The sequence below is a fragment of the Ranitomeya variabilis genome, chromosome 2 (genome assembly GCF_051348905.1).
Source record: "Ranitomeya variabilis isolate aRanVar5 chromosome 2, aRanVar5.hap1, whole genome shotgun sequence".
Lineage (NCBI taxonomy): Eukaryota > Metazoa > Chordata > Amphibia > Anura > Dendrobatidae > Ranitomeya > Ranitomeya variabilis.
The window spans coordinates 383,200,248-383,219,907 of record NC_135233.1 but is presented as its reverse complement, the minus strand read 5'-3'; the positions used below and the strand labels follow the sequence as shown (position 1 = coordinate 383,219,907).

Genomic DNA, 19,660 nt, shown 5'->3' with positions numbered 1-19,660 from the left:
CATACACTTTATGCAGTTAATAGCCTCTGTGTCTGTACTGTTACATACTTAGGCAGTTAACTGGTTCATGCAGCTTTACATGAACACCCGAGCCTTACACTATGGCTGGTCCAAATAACTAAAGCAATTGTTACCATCCACCTCTTGTGTCTCCCCTTTTTCCTCATAGATTGTAAGCTTGCGAGCAGCAGGGCCCTCATTCCTCCTGGTATCTGTTTTGAACTGTGATTTCTGTTATGCTGTAATGTCTGTTGTCTGTATAAGTACCCTCTATAAGTTGTAAAGCGCTGCGGAATATGTTGGCGCTATATAAATAAAATTATTATTATTATTATTATTATTACTTCCCTATAATAAGGCACACTATGAGTCTTGACGTCATGACCACCATTATCCGAGTCCATACCTTGTTGGGCTTCACCGCTCTCTGGAGGTTCTCTATCCATTTGTCCCTTTCAGCAGCCGAGCGGCAGGCAAAGCACTTAGTACCCGATGCGGTGGTCACCTAAATAGATAGCAAAAACATTGTACAGTTTTTTCTTACAATTTCTCTAAGTTGACCCTGCAGTCGTTTGAATGTTGATATACTGCAACACTTAAAAGGAGTTGTCTGTGGAATAAAAACAATGATCAAGTTCCTTTAAGAGAATAAAAGGACCAATATTTATCTCACAGATTCCACGCTGTGCCTGTTACAATGCTTTCCAGTACACTACAGGTCTCTACTTTTTCCTGCAGCATCATTACTGCAACAGGAGATAGGACCTGGTGGCATCACTGGAATGGGCTCAGATGGGCATCAGTGAGGTGAGAGGTGCTTCCTTTGATTTTTTTTTTAAAGGTATGTGGTAATTTTGTAAAATATTTTACGCCATAGACAATTTCTATAAGTGCATTTTATTATGGAGGTCAGTGTACAACTGACATAAGGGCCCAATGGGCTCCATATTAGCACAGACTTGACACACTTGAGGACTATCATTAGGAAACTGAGTAACAAGAAAATACATCGCCACCCCAAGCATTGGCTATTTCCTCTATCATCTGCAGCAATCACCATTAACTGTGTAATCTATTAGTTGAAAACCTCTGGGATTGTCGTCAATTGAGCAGAGGGTCAGTAATCTACAGCTGGTAGCCAATGCACATGGTGCAGGCACAACTCACGTGCATGCTTCATCCCAGCAAAGTACATTTATTACCTTGTGGCAAGTTAGACAGGGCAATAAATGTGCAGCAAATGGTGCCAAGGGGTTAAATGGGACCATCACAGGAGAATAAAAGTGTCTTAGCCATGTGATATGCAGATGTAGACCACCTTGTATCAGCACATGTGCCTCCAGAGTGAGACAATTGCAAGATAAGTGTTAGAGGCAGATATAAGGGGTCACTCAAATACTACAGGAGTAATGATCATGGTGGATTTAGAAAGTGCCTGGGTGCATCTCTCACCTCAAAGCAAAACTCCTGCCCTAGGATGCTGCTGTGCACAGGTTTCACCACTGAGTCTTCATCCAGGTTCAGATCCAAAGCCTCCGCCGCGCTGCTGGGACTGAGCAAGGACTCGTGGGAGTGTGACTCTTTAAAAGCCTGCATGAGACGCGCCCTGTGGATCACACAACGCAGTAGGTCTCAAATGAGTAATGATCAGTCCAAACTATAATCTTAAGACTATGGTACAAAATAATGTCAGAATGGAATCATACACGACTGGCATATTGGCAACCTAGTGGGTAATCATTCAGACGCTCAGGAGCAACCAAGACAGTCACTGGTGTTAGTGTATTTTTTTTTTAGATGGGTGTCACACAAGCCGGTCAATGACCTGAGAGCAGCAGTGCTTTTTTTTACTGCTGAGCATTTATGTTCCATGTCTAGATGAGAAGGAACATCTGAAATCTTCATAACTAAACTGCTAAAACAAATGCTAAAATTATCAAGAATGAACAAAAATCTAAGTATGTGATATTAAAAAAAAAAAACTCAACGGACTGCAAACAGCCAAGCAAAACTAGGAGAAAAGAACTTGGGATAGAATGGCCAAAAGATAAGACATAGCAAGAGGTTATAGAGGGACGTGGGAAGGATGAGTAGCTAGAATATGAGGGCAGGTCACTAAACTAGGAACTTATATCATTGGTCTTGATGAGATGTCATGGCTGGGTCAGGCACTCCTGATTCATAAAGAGGTGCACGCCTCTTAGCAAATCTGGGGCCTCTGACGAGTAGTGTTCGTCTCCATGCCCCTGACCATAAATCTTACACCAGTGCCTGACTGGAATAAGAATTCTGGCCTAAGGAACGCCACACTTTGTTATTAGAGAAGCTGTATCACCATAGCCCTGCCACACATTCGGAAGGACCTGGGAAAAACTGGCATGAAAATTCCTGAAGGTGCAAAACATTTTCACACCTCCAAGTTGTGCCACAATTTTGCGAGTTTTCATTGCCAGTTGCACCAGAATTCTTGCAAAATGACTTTGATGAAAAGGTCCTATGAGAGACCATGGTTGTGGTCATTAGGTAGGATGAGGTATGAAAGAATATGATTGAGGAGGTAGGACTAAGCAAGGAAACATGCATGGGGACATAGGCAAATATAACAGCACTCCTAGCATGGGAACATGATTTCAAAAGAAAAAGATGATCAGGAAAAGGGGAAAATGACGGGGAAGATGAGGAGATCACAATACCAATATCTACCAGAAGTGTCACAATGCTCACACCCCTTTTTCATAAATTGTAAGCTCTTGTGAGTAGGACCCTCCTCTCGTTTAAATTGTTGAATTATGTGTTACTCTGTGATATTTAATATTGTTTGTACATACCGTATTTTGCGGATTATAAAACGCACCCCAAATTTTAAGGAGAAAAATAGGAAAAAAAATATTTTTTAATAAAATGGTGGTGCTTCTTATAATCCATGCGTCTTATTGCTTACTGGGGGTGAAGCGGTGTCCCAGGGTAGCTGCTGGCGGAGGCAGGAGTGGAGCGTTGCTGCAGGCCGCAGGCTGGGATGAGGGGGTGTTCGGATGTGCGGCGCACCGCTTCGGGGGCTCTGCCGACATTTTGTGAAAGCCCAGAGCCCCTGCACTTACATGCGGTGGACTCCAGGAAAATGGCTGCCGGTGCGGTGCATGCGCAGATGGAGATCTTGGCACCAAGATCTTGGGAGATGAGATCTCAACACTGAGATCTTGGTGCCGAGATTCTATCTGCGCATGCGCCGCCCCCCAGCATCCATTTTTCTCAAGTCCACTTCATCCCAGCCTGTGGCTTGCAGCAGCACTCTTGCCTCCCCAAGCAGCGACTCACGGACCCTGCTCCACCGCGGCCAGAAGGGTTATATCCGCCATATAAGACGCACCCTCATTTTCCCCCCACATTTTGGGGAAAAAGTGTCTTATGATCCAAAAAATTCAGTATATCATATGCATTGTAAAGTGCTGCAGAATATTCTGGTACCTTATAAATAAAATGATTTGATTACCTTATGTTATTTTAGCTAATACTTCTCTCCCAAATCCAACAGATCACTTTGTCCCATCCAGAGACCTCTGTCCACTCACAACTATGCTTGAACCGACATCCCAATATATGTTTGGCAAAGCATGCATACATATTCAATGGGGAGATGGGAGTAAATCAATGCTGGCAGCGTCTTCATTCGGAATAAAGTATTGGGCATGCTGAAATTCAATATGTTTGATCCATCGTTCTCTTGGATATAATAATGAATGGATTTAAGTGGATTAATTAAGGATTTAATCACAGAGGTTCTCAATATTTGGGCAGGTAAATATTTTAGCCAAATATATTTATTTTACGGTGTATATGGGCTTTATATTGTATATGTAGGTATTCCATATGTTGGTATGTTGGGTCACTGGTATGGTGGAGGACGACTACATACTAGCTACAACTCAGTGAATGAGTTACGCATAGATGAGACCCAAAAAGACAAAAATAACCACGGGAGGCATCATGTGGATGATGAGGAAGTTGATAAAGATCATAACTAATTATCATGATCTTATGTATTAATTCCATAAATCCCACCTTTTGGGTACTGCAGGAATCAGTTTGTAGCACTGGAGCAATATATGACATATTACCTATCATGGTCAGCGCTCCGGAACCGTGGAAGGATTTGCCGGAAGCTGCTGGTTCGGTCGAGCTTGGGCTGACTCTTTGTCCTCTTTATAGAGCTCTTCAGACGACGACTCAGGAATCCCTGCTGGTGGAGAGATGAACAAGTAATGTCACAGTTAGGCTCTCCATTATTCTATGTCACACATCGTGGCTGCTCAGACCCAAATAACTGCTGACCTTACAACTGGAGCAATCCATTCAAACTCTGCAGCAACTCATCCCAAGTCTCTGCACAGTATGACTGTCCTCTTAGATGGGACACTGCACCCACCCATCAAAAGTCTCTGCACAGTATGACTGTACTATTAGATGGGACACTGCACCCACCCATCACAAGCCTCAGCACAGTATGACTGTACTATTAGATGGGACACTGCACCCACCCATCACAAGTCTCTGCACAGTATGACTGTCCTCTTAAATGGGACACTGCACCCACCCATCACAAGTCTCTGCACGGTATGACTGTACTATTAGATGGGACACTGCACCCACCCATCACAAGCCTCAGCACAGTATGACTGTCCTCTTAGATGGGACACTGCACCCACCCATCACAAGTCTCTGCACATTATGACTGTCCTCTTACATGGGACACTGCACCCACCCATCACAAGCCTCAGCACAGTATGGCTGTCCTCTTAGATGGGACACTGCACCCACCCATCACAAGCCTCAGCACAGTATGACTGTCCTCTTAGATGGGACACTCCACCCACCCATCACAAGTCTCAGCACAGTATGACTGTCCTCTTAGATGGGACACTGCACCCACCCATCACAAGTCTCTGCACATTATGACTGTCCTCTTACATGGGACACTGCACCCACCCATCACAAGCCTCAGCACAGTATGACTGTCCTCTTAGATGGGACATTGCACCCACCCATCACAAGCCTCAGCACAGTATGACTGTCCTCTTAGATGGGACACTGCACCCACCCATCACAAGCCTCTGCACAGTATGACTGTCCTCTTAGATGGGACACTCCACCCACCCATCACAAGTCTCAGCACAGTATGACTGTCCTCTTAGATGGGACACTGCACCCACCCATCACAAGTCTCAGCACAGTATGACTGTCCTCTTACATGGGACACTGCACCCACCCATCACAAGCCTCAGCACAGTATGACTGTCCTCTTAGATGGGACATTGCACCCACCCATCACAAGCCTCAGCACAGTATGACTGTACTATTAGATGGGACACTGCACCCACCTATCACAAGCCTCAGCACAGTATGACTGTCCTCTTAGATGGGACATTGCACCCACCCATCACAAGCCTCAGCACAGTATGACTGTACTATTAGATGGGACACTGCACCCACCTATCACAAGCCTCAGCACAGTATGACTGTCCTCTTAGATGGGACATTGCACCCACCCATCACAAGCCTCAGCACAGTATGACTGTCCTCTTAGATGGGACACTGCACCCACCCATCACAAGTCTCTGCACAGTATGACTGTCCTCTTAGATGGGACATTGCACCCACCCATCACAAGCCTCAGCACAGTATGACTATCCTCTTAGATGGGACACTGCACCCACCCATCACAAGCCTCAGCACAGTATGACTGTCCTCTTAGATGGGACACTGCACCCACCCATCACAAGCCTCTGCACAGTATGACTGTCCTCTTAGATGGGACACTCCACCCACCCATCACAAGTCTCAGCACAGTATGACTGTCCTCTTAGATGGGACACTGCACCCACCCATCACAATTCTCAGCACAGTATGACTGTCCTCTTACATGGGACACTGCACCCACCCATCACAAGCCTCAGCACAGTATGACTGTCCTCTTAGATGGGACATTGCACCCACCCATCACAAGCCTCAGCACAGTATGACTGTACTATTAGATGGGACACTGCACCCACCTATCACAAGCCTCAGCACAGTATGACTGTCTTCTTAGATGGGACATTGCACCCACCCATCACAAGTCTCTGCACAGTATGACTGTACTATTAGATGGGACACTGCACCCACCCATCACAAGCCTCAGCACAGTATGACTGTCCTCTTAGATGGTACACTGCACCCACCCATCACAAGCCTCAGCACTGTATGACTGTCATCTTAGATGGGACATTGCACCCACCCATCACAAGCCTCAGCACAGTATCACTGTCCTCTTAGATGGGACACTGCACCCACCCATCACAAGTCTCTGCACAGTATGACTGTCCTCTTAGATGGGACATTGCACCCACCCATCACAAGCCTCTGCACAGTATGACTGTCCTCTTAGATGGGACACTCCACCCACCCATCACAAGTCTCAGCACAGTATGACTGTCCTCTTAGATGGGACACTCCACCCACCCATCACAAGTCTCAGCACAGTATGACTGTCCTCTCTTAGATGGGACACTGCACCCACCCATCACAAGCCTCAGCACAGTATCACTGTCCTCTTAGATGGGACACTGCACCCACCCATCACAAGTCTCTGCACATTATGACTGTCCTCTTACATGGGACACTGCACCCACCCATCACAAGCCTCAGCACAGTATGACTATCCTCTTAGATGGGACATTGCACCCACCCATCACAAGCCTCAGCACAGTATGACTGTACTATTAGATGGGACACTGCACCCACCTATCACAAGCAACAGCACAGTATGACTGTCCTCTTAGATGGGACATTGCACCCATCCATCACAAGCCTCAGCACAGTATGACTGTCCTCTTAGATGGGGCACTGCACCCACCCATCACAAGTCTCTGCACAGTATGACTGTCCTCTTAGATGGGACACTGCACCCACCCATCACAAGTCTCTGCACATTATGACTGTCCTCTTACATGGGGCACTGCACCCACCCATCACAAGCCTCAGCACAGTATGACTGTCCTCTTAGATGGGACACTGCACCCACCCATCACAAGCCTCAGCACAGTATGACTGTCCTCTTAGATGGGACACTGCACCCACCCATCACAAGCCTCAGCACAGTATGACTGTCCTCTTAGATGGGACATTGCACCCACCCATCACAAGCCTCAGCACAGTATGACTGTCCTCTTAGATGGGACACTGCACCCACCCATCACAAGTCTCTGCACAGTATGACTGTACTATTAGATGGGACACTGCACCCACCCATCACAAGCCTCAGCACAGTATGACTGTCCTCTTAGATGGGACATTGCACCCACCCATCACAAGTCTCTGTACAGTATGACTGTCCTCTTAGATGGGACACTGCACCCACCCATCACAAGTCTCTGCACAGTATGACTGTCCTCTTAGATGGGACACTGCGGCCGCCATTTTAAAATTGATTTTTTTATACTCCTCAGGAAAACATCAAGCAGAGTTATTAACTGCACGTTATACATGCAATCATGCTGCAGTGCAGGGGCAAGACTGGAACCTACCTGCAGAAGGATTATTCTTTTTTATTTTTCAGTATGTACATACAGTAGGTACGGAAAGTATTCAGACCCCTTGAAATTTTTCACTCTGTTTCATTGCAGCCATTTGGTAAATAAAAAAAGTTCATTTTTTTTCTCCTTAATGTACACTCTGCACCCCATCTTGAAAAAAACAGAAATGTAGAAATTTTTGCAAATTTATTAAAAAAGAAAAACTGAAATATCACACAAGTATTCAGATGCTTTGCTCAGTTTGGATGGTGAACGTTGGTGGACGCCATTTTCAGGTCTCTCCAGAGATGCTCAGTTGGGTTTAGGTCAGGGCTCTGGCTGGGTCAGTCAGGAATGGTCACAGCAGGGGTGTCAAACTGCATTCCTCGAGGGCCGCAAACAGGTCATGTTTTCAGGATTTCCTTAGCATTCCACAAGGTGCTGGAATCATTCTGTGCAGGTGATTAAATTATCACCTGTGCAATACAAGGAAATCCTGAAAACATGACCTGTTTGCGGCCCTCGACGAATGCAGTTTGACACCTCTGGGTCACAGAGTTGTTCTGAAGCGGCTCCTTTGTTATTTTAGCTGTGTGCTTAGGGTCATTGTCTTGTTGGAAGGTGAACCTTCGGCCAAGTCTGGAGGTCCAGAGCACTCTGGAAGAGGTTTTCATCCAGGATATCTCTGCACTTGGCCGCATTCATGTTTCCTTCAATGACAACAAGTCGTCCTGTCCCTGCAGCTTAAAAACACCCCCATAGCATGATGCTGCCACCACCATGTTTCACTGTATTGGCCAGGTGATGAGCAGTGCCTGGTTTTCTCCACACATACTGCTTAGAATTATCAACAAAAAGTTCTATATTCGCCTCATCAGACCAGAGAATCTTATTTCTCATAGTCTGGGAGTCCTTCATGTGTTTTTTTAGCAAACTCTATGCGGCTTTCATATGTCTTGCACTGAGGAGAGGCTTCCGTCGGGCCGCTCTGCCATAAAGGCCTGACTGGTGGAGGGCTGCAGTGATAGTTGACTTTGTGGAACTTTCTCCTATCTCCCTACTGCATCTCTGGAGCTCAGCCACAGTGATCTTGGGGTTCTTCTTTACCTCTCTCACCAAGGCTCTTCTCCCACGATTGCTCAGTTTGGCTGGATGGCCAGGTCTAGGAAGACTTCTGGTGGTCCCAAACTTCTTCCATTTAAGGATTATGGAGGCCACTGTGCTCTTAGGAACCTTGAATACTGCAGAAATTCTTTTGTAACTTTGGCCAGATCGGTGCCTTGCCACAATTCTGCCTCTGAGCTCCTTGGCCAGTTCCTTTGACCTCAGAGCAAAGGGTCTGAATACTTATGACCAGTGGATATTTGAGTTTTTCTTTTTTAATACATTTGCAAAAATTTCTACATTTCTGGGATTTTTCAGTCAAGATGGGGTGCAGAGTGTACATTAATGTGAAAAAAATGAACGTTTTTGAATTGACCAAATGGCTGCAATGAAACAAAGAGTGAAAAATGTAAAGTGGTCTGAATACTTTCTGTATCCACTGTATATTCATTATGTAAACTAGGGTCAGCAGGCATTATTAATACATAATCAGAGCATCACATGCAGCCCCCACAGGCCACCCTGGAGCACCAGCATATCATTAACTCAAAACTGAAAATAAAGGTTAATCAACAACCACAAGACGCATTTCATCAACCAAGGTATCATTTTAATCAGTATAACGGCGCTGACCTGACAATGTGTGTAGGTAGCTGTGAATAATCCTGCTGACAGGTTCCCTTTAAGTATTCGTACAGGCGAGTCCCAAGCGGCTACATGCACGCAGGCAGAAGTTTGTCAGTCACTGTTAGCGGGCAGGGAGAAGCTGCCGGGACCCGCCTGTACAACTAGTCAATAGCGCGGCTCAGTTCCAGGCACCTATTAAAAGTTTTTCTTTTCTGAAACGCTGCTTTCTGAAACGAGTTTAGGCAGCATGTGTCAGCTGACAGGTTCGCATTAAGGCTATGTGCACACGTCAGGATTTCTGGCAGAAATTTTCCTGACAAAAACCGGACATTTCTGCCAGAAATCCGCATGCGATTTTACCGCGTTTTTTGTGCGTTTTTTTCCAAATGCATAGAATTGCGGGAAAAAAGCGGAAATTCCGCAAATTAATGAACATGCTGCTTTTTTTACCGCGATGCGTTTTTTTCGTGGAAAAAACGCACCATGTGTACAAAACATGCAGAATGCATTCTAAATGATAGGATGCATAATGTATGCGTTTTTAATGAGTTTTTATAGCGTTTTTATCGCGAAAAAACCTGAACGTGTGCACATAGCCTAAATCCTGGAAATCATACTGAGAGATAATACCGAAACTGATACACTGCAACAAACTGCGGAACCTGAGAGCAGGCATTCTCAGCCTCTAGAACAATGCTTACAAATTGACAGTAAGCAGAGATAATGTAAATTGTGATTTAAAGTGTTACTGAACAACTACTTTAGGACTCATCAGAATTCCTGAAACACTTTGTGTGCTCAGTCAAGGTTGGATGGTGGTTCTGGGAGCATGCTGCTCCTACAAGAGGTGTTTAATGTGGAGTAAGTGGACCCCATTTATGTATTTCACATAGTGACACATTCTGTGGGACCAGATTTATAGATGTAATTGCAGGACGGTAATTATAGATACTGGGTTAATTGGTTTGGCAAAGTCGCCCCGTGTACAACAGATGTGGCTGATGGACTGTGCCACAAATCTTGCCACACACATGGAGGTCGAGCAGCTCTGCCCCCTCAGTGATAAATGTGGTCAGTGGAATAACAGAACAATGAACGTCCTCTGAGAAATCCCTTGGAGCTAATCTTCATTTCTTCTACCTCCTAATATTCCTTTTGGTTTCGATCAGTGATAGACAAAACTACCACGCCATGGTCCTCATGACAAACCTTCTGGGCCTGTGTTCTGATTGATTAGTTCATATTTATCAACGTAATTGTGGCAGTTTTTTTTATATTTAAATGTGCGCCAAAAAAATGTTGGAAATCGTAATATGCTACAAAATTACGCAAAGTTAACTATGCGTGCTGCACATTACATGGACAAGTGGGCATGGTCACCCTGGAGCAGACATGGCCTCCGTCTTGGCCTTAAAATAAGATTAGCACAGGACCCTGTAAAGATATATATACATATTTAGATTGATGAATACTAAAGTATTATAACAACTCCAACACAGCAGTGCACAGAGCAGGAAGCCTTATCATGAGAACCTCATCATAGTGGTAGGTTTAGCCTGCAATTTTAAAGGGCAAACTCCAACCTCAGACATTTATGGATAAATTGGGATTGTTTGTCTAAGGGTATGTGCACACGTCAGGATTTCTTGCAGAAATTTCCTGAAGAAAACCGGAAATTTTCTGCAAGAAATCCGCATTTTTTTTTTGCGTTTTTTTCCCGTTTTTTTCCCGTTTTTTTTTTTAGCATTTTGCAAGCGAAATTAGCTTGCAGAATGCTAAAGTTTTCCAAGCGATCTGTAGCATCGCTTGGAAAACTGACTGACAGGTTGGTCACACTTGTCAAACATAGTGTTTGACAAGTGTGACCAACTTTTTACTATAGATGCTGCTTATGCAGCATCAATAGTAAAAAGATATGTTAAAAATAATAAAAAAATAAAAAAATGGTTATACTCACCGTCTGCAGACAGCCGATCTCCTCAGCGGCGTCCGTTCCTATAGATGGTGTGTGCAGGACCTTCGATGACGTTGCGGACACGTGACCGCGATGTCATCGCGGTCATGTGACCGCGACGTCATCGCAGGTCCTTCACACACCAGCTATAGGAACGGAAGTGGCAGCGTGGACCTGAGAGGCGGGAAGACTCCGGGGGCCATCGAAGGTGAGTATATGACTATTTTTTATTTTAGTTCTTTTTTTTTTTTTACCAATTATATGGTGCCCAGTCCGTGGAGGAGAGTCTCCTCTCCTCCACCCTGGGTACCAACCGCACATGATCTGCTTACTTCCCGCATGGTGGGCATAGCCACATGCGGAAAGTAAGCAGATCAATGCATTCCTAGGTGTGTGGAATCCCCGCAATTCCGCAAATTTAATGCAACATTTGCACAAAAAATGCGGAATACACTTAAAATAATGGGAGGCATATGTAAGCGTTTTTTTCGCGTTTTTATCACTTTTTTATAGCGAAAAAACGCGAAAAATACTGAATGTGTGCACATGGCCTACATGTACAGACCAAAGGTAATTTGAAGTTAGAGGAACAGCACAGAACAGTGTTTTTGGCCGGCTTCATGACCATCACATATAGACAGATACTAGATGGAAATACCTCTTTAAAGGGAACCTTTCAAGACAGTTTTACTACTGAAACTAGTGCTATGGTGCAAGAGGTCCCATTACAATAAAAATGATCTCAGAAACACTTATAAATCAAGCCATCCAGCCACACACAAACTAGCCTTTAAATGTATCAGGGCATGTCACTGAATTCATAGACACAACCACTAATATGCCGCTACAAAGTTTGATTTCTGATTGGATTACTACAAAACTGGTATCATAACAATGAAATGGAAAACAAGATCACAACTCGATCAATGTAATGATCAGTGTAAATTGTCTATAAATCACTTACCGACGGTCGGAACGGGGCGGCAGGAGGGGCGTCCATGCTGTGCTGTTTCCCCCCTGGGACGCTTTTCCTCCGGGACCGGGCAATGTGATAATCTACAGAGGATAGAAAAGAGGAATACAGGGAAAAATATTAGATCAGGCAGAAAAAATCACAACCATCACAGAGCTCCGGAATTTGCCACTAAATGAATACAGTCTGTGGACAGCAGCATTCCCTATAACTAATCTATAACGTAGTAATCAGTGAGCTCCTCACCATGTCCTGCAATGCTCTCCGGGGCCATACTTCAGGAGCAGTTAGATTAAAGAGTTATTCTCAGAATCATAGCATAGGGAATAATTTACTGATTGCTGGGTTCTGACAGCCGGGACCCTCCAGCATCCTGGACAATACGAGCCCTTTCTGAATGAAGCAGAGGTGCGAATCCTTGACCTCGGTTTCAATGATTGTCTATGGGACTGTCAGGAACACATGAGCACTCAACTCAGTTTTCTCCAGCAGTCCCATGGACACTGAACGCAGCGGAGGTAGAGCATGTGCACCTCTGCTCCATCCTGTAAAGCAGGGGCCCCCAACCTGTGACTCAGGAGCCACATGTGGCTCGCGGGCCCATGATGTGTGGCTCACATCTGTATTCCAGCTTGGTACATTAGCAACAGGTCTAGCAAACAGTTATGAAGTCCAGATGGTGACTTTTGTGAGTAGTCCAACACAGAAGAGCATCTCTGGATGAGCATGTACTCCCCTTAGAATAGGATGATGGGAGTGGGAGTGCTTGTTGCCAGAATACTGAAGGTGGGTAAAGTGGGAACCCTCTGGGTGCAACTACACTGCGTAGGTGTGATGTCTTTATACCGGTTTAAGGACTCTGGGTATCACTACTGTGGGAGAAGGGGCGAAGGAGAGGCTTGATGTCACTACTCAGGGGGTTCTGGATGTGGCTGCAACCCTCTATCAGAGCTGAAATGTGGCTCTTTTGGTAAGAAAGCTTGTGGATCACTGCTGTAGAGGATTCTGGGTTCCAAATCCATATTTTCAGGATAGAATAGAAGATTAATGACCAGCTATATTTTTTTTTCATTTTTCACTTTCTGCACTTTGGCAGCTAAAACTTTTTTTTTAACTTTTTCATTGCCATGGCCATATTAGTGCATATTTTATGACAGAGATATTGTATTTTGGGGGGCAGTTCAGAATGCACATACTGTAACTGTGATCAATTTTTCAGATTAGAACGTTTGTGTGGATGTCTAGTATGTTTTTTTCTCACTTATATTGTATGTATACTACTGTATATATTATGATCTATGTCATCATCTGGGTCCCACAGTCTACCGTCATGTCATTGGGAAAGCCAGTGACTAGATTAAAGGGTTAGGTGATAATTTGTTCATCATTATTGGTCACACAGCTGGATTCTAATCAGTGACAACAATGCACGCAAGCCACAGCTCCATTCATTCTCTATTGGACTATTGGAGAAAGTTGGGTACAGCATTTAGCTTTGTCTGGCACTCCCGTAGAGAATGAATGAAGCAGTGGCACGCATGAGAAGCTATTGCTCCATCCCCACTAGGATTTCAGATCTCTGCTCTCCTTTAGATAGTTGACAAATTATAACCCTTGATCATGAAGAGGTCACCATAGACCATAGTGACTAAAGCAACTGAGAATGGAGGTCACTCTGATCACGACAGAAGATGCTAGGCTGTCATAAAAGACTGTGGAGCAGCCTTTCCTAGCACGGCACAGGACTACTGCATGTGGCTTATAGTACAGCAGTGTAAAAATCCAAAGCTGAAATATATGTCAACTCGACGATAAGAAAACTGATTCCCAGTACCAATGTCCTGCAGCCACATCAGTAATCCATGACCGCTGGACAGGAGCCCTGCAACCGGCCTTCAGCCTGCCGGAATCCTCACTGCTTTCTCTGACTTGTAGGTCCTGCACATTGTGGCATGATGCCTGCTAATCAGAAGAGCCATTGGGGATTCTGTCGCTCTCAGAGCTCCGGTCCGGCGACCATACAGAATCTACTTGCTCAATGTTAATGCTCCATAGTAGTTTAATGCATTATAGAATCATCTTCCAAAATAATTGTCTCCTCAATAGAAAAAAGTTAATCTTGTTGGGGCTATGAGCCATCATCGCCCATGTAAGTTGTAGTCATCCGGAACCCCTGGTGAGAAAATGAACACAAGTGATTTCTTCTTGGAACAGCCCTCTCTGGAAGCCATAGGAGACTGTCTAACATCACTAACCATGACTGGATCAGCTAGATCCACAATATTTTTGCAGATAGCTTTCTATTTAGAATAAAATGTCGAGTCTTTTTGAAACAAATGTTGACTTCCAACCAACCTCAATGGCCAACAAAGAAATCTCCGGGTGGAACGCACACCATCATCACCAATCATTGGAGCACTAACCACTAAAACTTCCATCCAAAGCTGGACATGTACTGGTGGATCTAACAAGAGTTGCCAAACTATATCAAGATCTAAAACAACGAATGGAAAGTAAGAGGCAGATATTGTACAAAATGGCAGAGCACAGGGTGCAGCGCAGGTGAGGGGATCCATCTAGGGCTCCTGACTTGTGATTCACCTGTCCAGTATAACAACACATAATGATCAGGTGCTGCTCTAGGAAGTGCAGTGACCCAGTGGAGCAGAAAAAGTTCCCGAGAAAAAGTTCCCGCAGGTCCTACTTCATCATATTCTAGAAATGCAAACAAATGGAAATGTGCCGAGTTTATGCATCACATTTTAACGAAGGATGAAGATTGCTGAACATATGTCTTTCCCAAAGTAATTTACTCTGCTGCTTTGCTAAATGTGGCTGCACTCCAGCAAGCACCGGCCTGTACATTCAAAGCCTTGGTGCATACTGATTCATAGCAGAGGGAAGAAAAATGCAAAGTGTCTAGCAAAATAGATAAAATGCACGTCCCCATAGCATTATTACAAACCAGGACGCTGACATACATGCACATCGGTGACCAGAGACCGGCATGCACACCCATGTGAGATGGGAAATCTGATAAAAATGTGGAATCTCAGCACGAAATGGCACAAGACACATGGTAACACACAGGAACACACACAAAGCTGTATATAAAACACACAGAGCTCTGTGCAGACGCCCACACAGACACATTGAAATGCGCCGGCTCACAGCAGTGAAATCATTCTATACAAGTATATAATCCACCCACACACAGACATGCAGCCTGCAGAACACACAGGTACTGTATAGAGGCACATGCCATGTATGCACACAGCTGTATATACCATGCTCACATATACACATCACACACCTATAGAGCGCAGCCACGGTAAATGTGCACACAGATATACTCGCTGCCCTCCTCATTAATTTATGGATCAATCTGTTCGGCACCATATGCCACAGAATAAATGGGAATCTTGCTGCATGTTGTAATACCAGCCTGCAACCCTGCTGTCCAGAACCATCCACGGTCACGCACAGGTACACATACACCCAGAACCATCCCTGGTCACCCACAGGTACACATACACCCAGAACCATCCCCGGTCACGCACAGGTACACATACACCCAGAACCATCCCTGGTCACTTACAAGTACATATACACCCAGAACCGTCCCCGGTCACCCACAGGTACACATACACCCAGAACCATCCCCGGTCACGCACAGGTACACATACACCCAGAACCATCCCTGGTCACTCACAGGTACATATACACCCAGAACCGTCCCCGGTCACCCACAGGTACACATACACCCAGAACCGTCCCCGGTCACGGACAGGTACACATACACCCAGAACCGCCCCCAGTCACCCACAGGTACATATACACCCAGAACTGTCCCCGGTCACCCACAGGTACATATACACCCAGAACCGTGTCCGGTCACGCACAGGTACACATACACCCAGAACCGTCCCCGGTCACGGACAGGTACACATACACCCAGAACCGTCCCCAGTCACGCACAGGTACACATACACCCAGAACCGTCCCCGGTCACGGACAGGTACACATACACCCAGAACCGTCCCCAGTCACCCACAGGTACACATACACCCAGAACCATCCCCGGTCACGCACAGGTACACATACACCCAGAACCGTCCCCGGTCACCCACAGGTACACATACACCCAGAACCGTCCCCGGTCACCCACAGGTACATATACACCCAGAACCGTCCCCGGTCACGGACAGGTACCCATACACCCAGAACTGTCCCCGGTCACGGACAGGTACCCATACACCCAGAACTGTCCCCGGTCACGCACAGGTACACATACACCCAGAAGCATCCCCGGTCACGCACAGGTACACATACACCCAGAACCGTCCCCGGTCACCCACAGGTACACATACACCCAGAACCGTCCCCGGTCACCCACAGGTACATATACACCCAGAACCGTCCCCAGTCACCCACAGGTACATATACACCCAGAACTGTCCCCGGTCACCCACAGGTACACATACACCCAGAACCGTGTCCGGTCACGCACAGGTACACATACACCCAGAACCGTCCCCAGTCACCCACAGGTACACATACACCCAGAACTGTCCCCGGTCACCCACAGGTACACATACACCCAGAACTGTGTCCGGTCACGCACAGGTACACATACACACAGAACCGTCCCCAGTCACGCACAGGTTCACATACACCCAGAACCGTCCCCGGTCACGGACAGGTACCCATACACCAAGAACCGTCCCCGGTCACCCACAGGTTCACATACACCCAGCCCTGCCAGCTCCAGAGGGCAAAATTACACGAGAAGTTACCAGACCCTGCTGCAATCAGTCTATCCGAGGACGTAAGACGTACAGACGGAAATGCACAGAGACGCACTTCTTCTGCCATAGGGTGCTGCCGGCAGAGGACACACATGTGGGCACACTACACCAGGCTTCTCTCTCACCTCAGGACTCAGCGAATCGTTCGGTTGCCATCAAATTTCATGTTCAAGACCTTGACTAGGCCCAAGCTGTGCATGATGAACCCCAAACACAAGTGAGGACGGTGCAGGAGGGATGGGGTGACTGGTGAGGGGATGGGGGATGCAGAGTAATGGGGGAGAAGTGCAAAGCATGCAGAGCAGTGTGCAGAGTTGACGGACGGTCCAACATGAGCAGGGTGTGATGCTCTCCAGTGTACAGTAAGGCAGGCAGGACATGCAAGGCAGGAGGGTGAAGGCATGCAGGGCAGGGTGCCCGGCGCAGGGTGCCCGGCGCAGGGTGTGTGCAGGTGAGAGGCCTCCACGTTACCCAGCTCCCAGGACCAGCGAGCGCTGCATCCTTCCGTATTCACAGGGATGTCACTGTGAGCGTGGTAACCAGGCAACTGTGTGCACGCCCCCTCCTAGCACAGGGACACGCACGGGGGGACCGCCGCTGAACTACTTCACAGCAATGGAGGGAAAAGAAGGAAGAAAATGGTGACGACAAGGAAGGACACGCAATATGGGATGAAGTAGGAGGAAAAAGAGGCGCAACAGGGAGATGGATGGAGGAAAAGAGGAAGGAGAGAAGTTAGGGGGCAAGGGGCGGCGGAGATGGGGAAGAGACGGAGGATGAGGTGGCGGGATGGACAGGCAGAGCGGAAGAGAGGGAGCAAAAGAAAGAAGGAAAAAATGAGAGATTTGGAGAGAAGAGAGTTGAGCTGAGCGAGAAACGTCTCTGTTACTAAGCAACTGTGCGCGTACCCTGTCCTATCACAGGGAGACCTCTTAACTCCTTCCACACAGCGAGAGGAGAGAGACTGCAGGAAGCAGAGTGCATGGAGGAGAGGAGAGAGACTGCAGGAAGCAGAGTGCATGGAGGAGAGGAGAGAGACTGCAGGAAGCAGAGTGCATGGAGGAGAGGAGAGAGACTGCAGGAAGCAGAGTGCATGCATGAGAGGAGAGAGAGACTGCAGGAAGCAGAGTGCATGGATGAGAGGAGAGAGACTGCAGGAAGCAGAGTGCATGGAGGAGAGGAGAGAGACTGCAGGAAGCAGAGTGCATGGATGAGAGGAGAGAGACTGCAGGAAGCAGAGTGCATGGAGGAGAGGAGAGAGACTGCAGGAAGCAGAGTGCATGGATGAGAGGAGAGAGACTGCAGGAAGCAGAGTGCATGGAGGAGAGGAGAGAGACTGCAGGAAGCAGAGTGCATGGATGAGAGGAGAGAGACTGCAGGAAGCAGAGTGCATGGAGGAGAGGAGAGAGACTGCAGGAAGCAGAGTGCATGGATGAGAGGAGAGAGACTGCAGGAAGCAGAGTGCATGGATGAGAGGAGAGAGACTGCAGGAAGCAGAGTGCATGGAGGAGAGGAGAGAGACTGCAGGAAGCAGAGTGCATGGAGGAGAGGAGAGAGACTGCAGGAAGCAGAGTGCATGGAGGAGAGGAGAGAGACTGCAGGAAGCAGAGTGCATGGAGGAGAGGAGAGAGACTGCAGGAAGCAGAGTGCATGGAGGAGAGGAGAGAGACTGCAGGAAGCAGAGTGCATGGATGAGAGGAGAGAGACTGCAGGAAGCAGAGTGCATGGAGGAGAGGAGAGAGACTGCAGGAAGCAGAGTGCATGGAGGAGAGGAGAGAGACTGCAGGAAGCAGAGTGCATGGAGGAGAGGAGAGAGACTGCAGGAAGCAGAGTGCATGGAGGAGAGGAGAGAGACTGCAGGAAGCAGAGTGCATGGAGGAGAGGAGAGAGACTGCAGGAAGCAGAGTGCATGGAGGAGAGGAGAGAGACTGCAGGAAGCAGAGTGCATGGATGAGAGGAGAGAGACTGCAGGAAGCAGAGTGCATGGAGGAGAGGAGAGAGACTGCAGGAAGCAGAGTGCATGGAGGAGAGGAGAGAGACTGCAGGAAGCAGAGTGCATGGATGAGACGAGAGAGACTGCAGGAAGCAGAGTGCATGGATGAGAGGAGAGAGACTGCAGGAAGCAGAGTGCATGGATGAGAGGAGAGAGACTGCAGGAAGCAGAGTGCATGGATTAGAGGAGAGAGACTGCAGGATGCAGAGTGCATGGATGAGACGAGAGAGACTGCAGGAAGCAGAGTGCATGGATGAGAGGAGAGAGACTGCAGGAAGCAGAGTGCATGGAGGAGAGGAGAGAGACTGCAGGAAGCAGAGTGCATGGATGAGAGGAGAGAGACTGCAGGAAGCAGAGTGCATGGATGAGAGGAGAGAGACTGCAGGAAGCAGAGTGCATGGAGGAGAGGAGAGAGACTGCAGGAAGCAGAGTGCATGGAGGAGAGGAGAGAGACTGCAGGAAGCAGAGTGCATGGAGGAGAGGAGAGAGACTGCAGGAAGCAGAGTGCATGGAGGAGAGGAGAGAGACTGCAGGAAGCAGAGTGCATGGAGGAGAGGAGAGAGACTGCAGGAAGCAGAGTGCATGCATGAGAGGAGAGAGAGACTGCAGGAAGCAGAGTGCATGGATGAGAGGAGAGAGACTGCAGGAAGCAGA

At 47.1% G+C, this 19,660-nt stretch overlaps 1 protein-coding gene across 34 annotated transcripts in view; it reads right to left on the bottom strand.

The window, feature by feature from the left end:
* The window catches only part of SYNGAP1 (synaptic Ras GTPase activating protein 1), a 291,027-nt gene that overhangs the window by 89,571 nt on the left and 181,796 nt on the right, over positions 1 to 19,660 (bottom strand). For 29 of the 34 annotated variants that reach the window (XR_013221407.1, XR_013221406.1, XM_077286257.1 and 26 more), the window contains 4 exons: positions 12,197 to 12,288; positions 4,116 to 4,237; positions 1,453 to 1,606; positions 407 to 505 (listed from right to left, as the gene is read on the bottom strand). Coding sequence is in view for 32 of the 34 variants with exons in the window: in XM_077286257.1 (XP_077142372.1) it covers positions 407 to 505; positions 1,453 to 1,606; positions 4,116 to 4,237; positions 12,197 to 12,288 (467 nt within the window). In the remaining 2 variants the exon portion in view is untranslated. Of the gene's footprint in view, positions 1 to 406; positions 506 to 1,452; positions 1,607 to 4,115; positions 4,238 to 12,196; positions 12,289 to 17,138; positions 18,010 to 19,660 lie in introns of those variants that run through there. The other 5 variants (XM_077286289.1, XM_077286288.1, XM_077286286.1 and 2 more) reach the window with 4 other exon arrangements.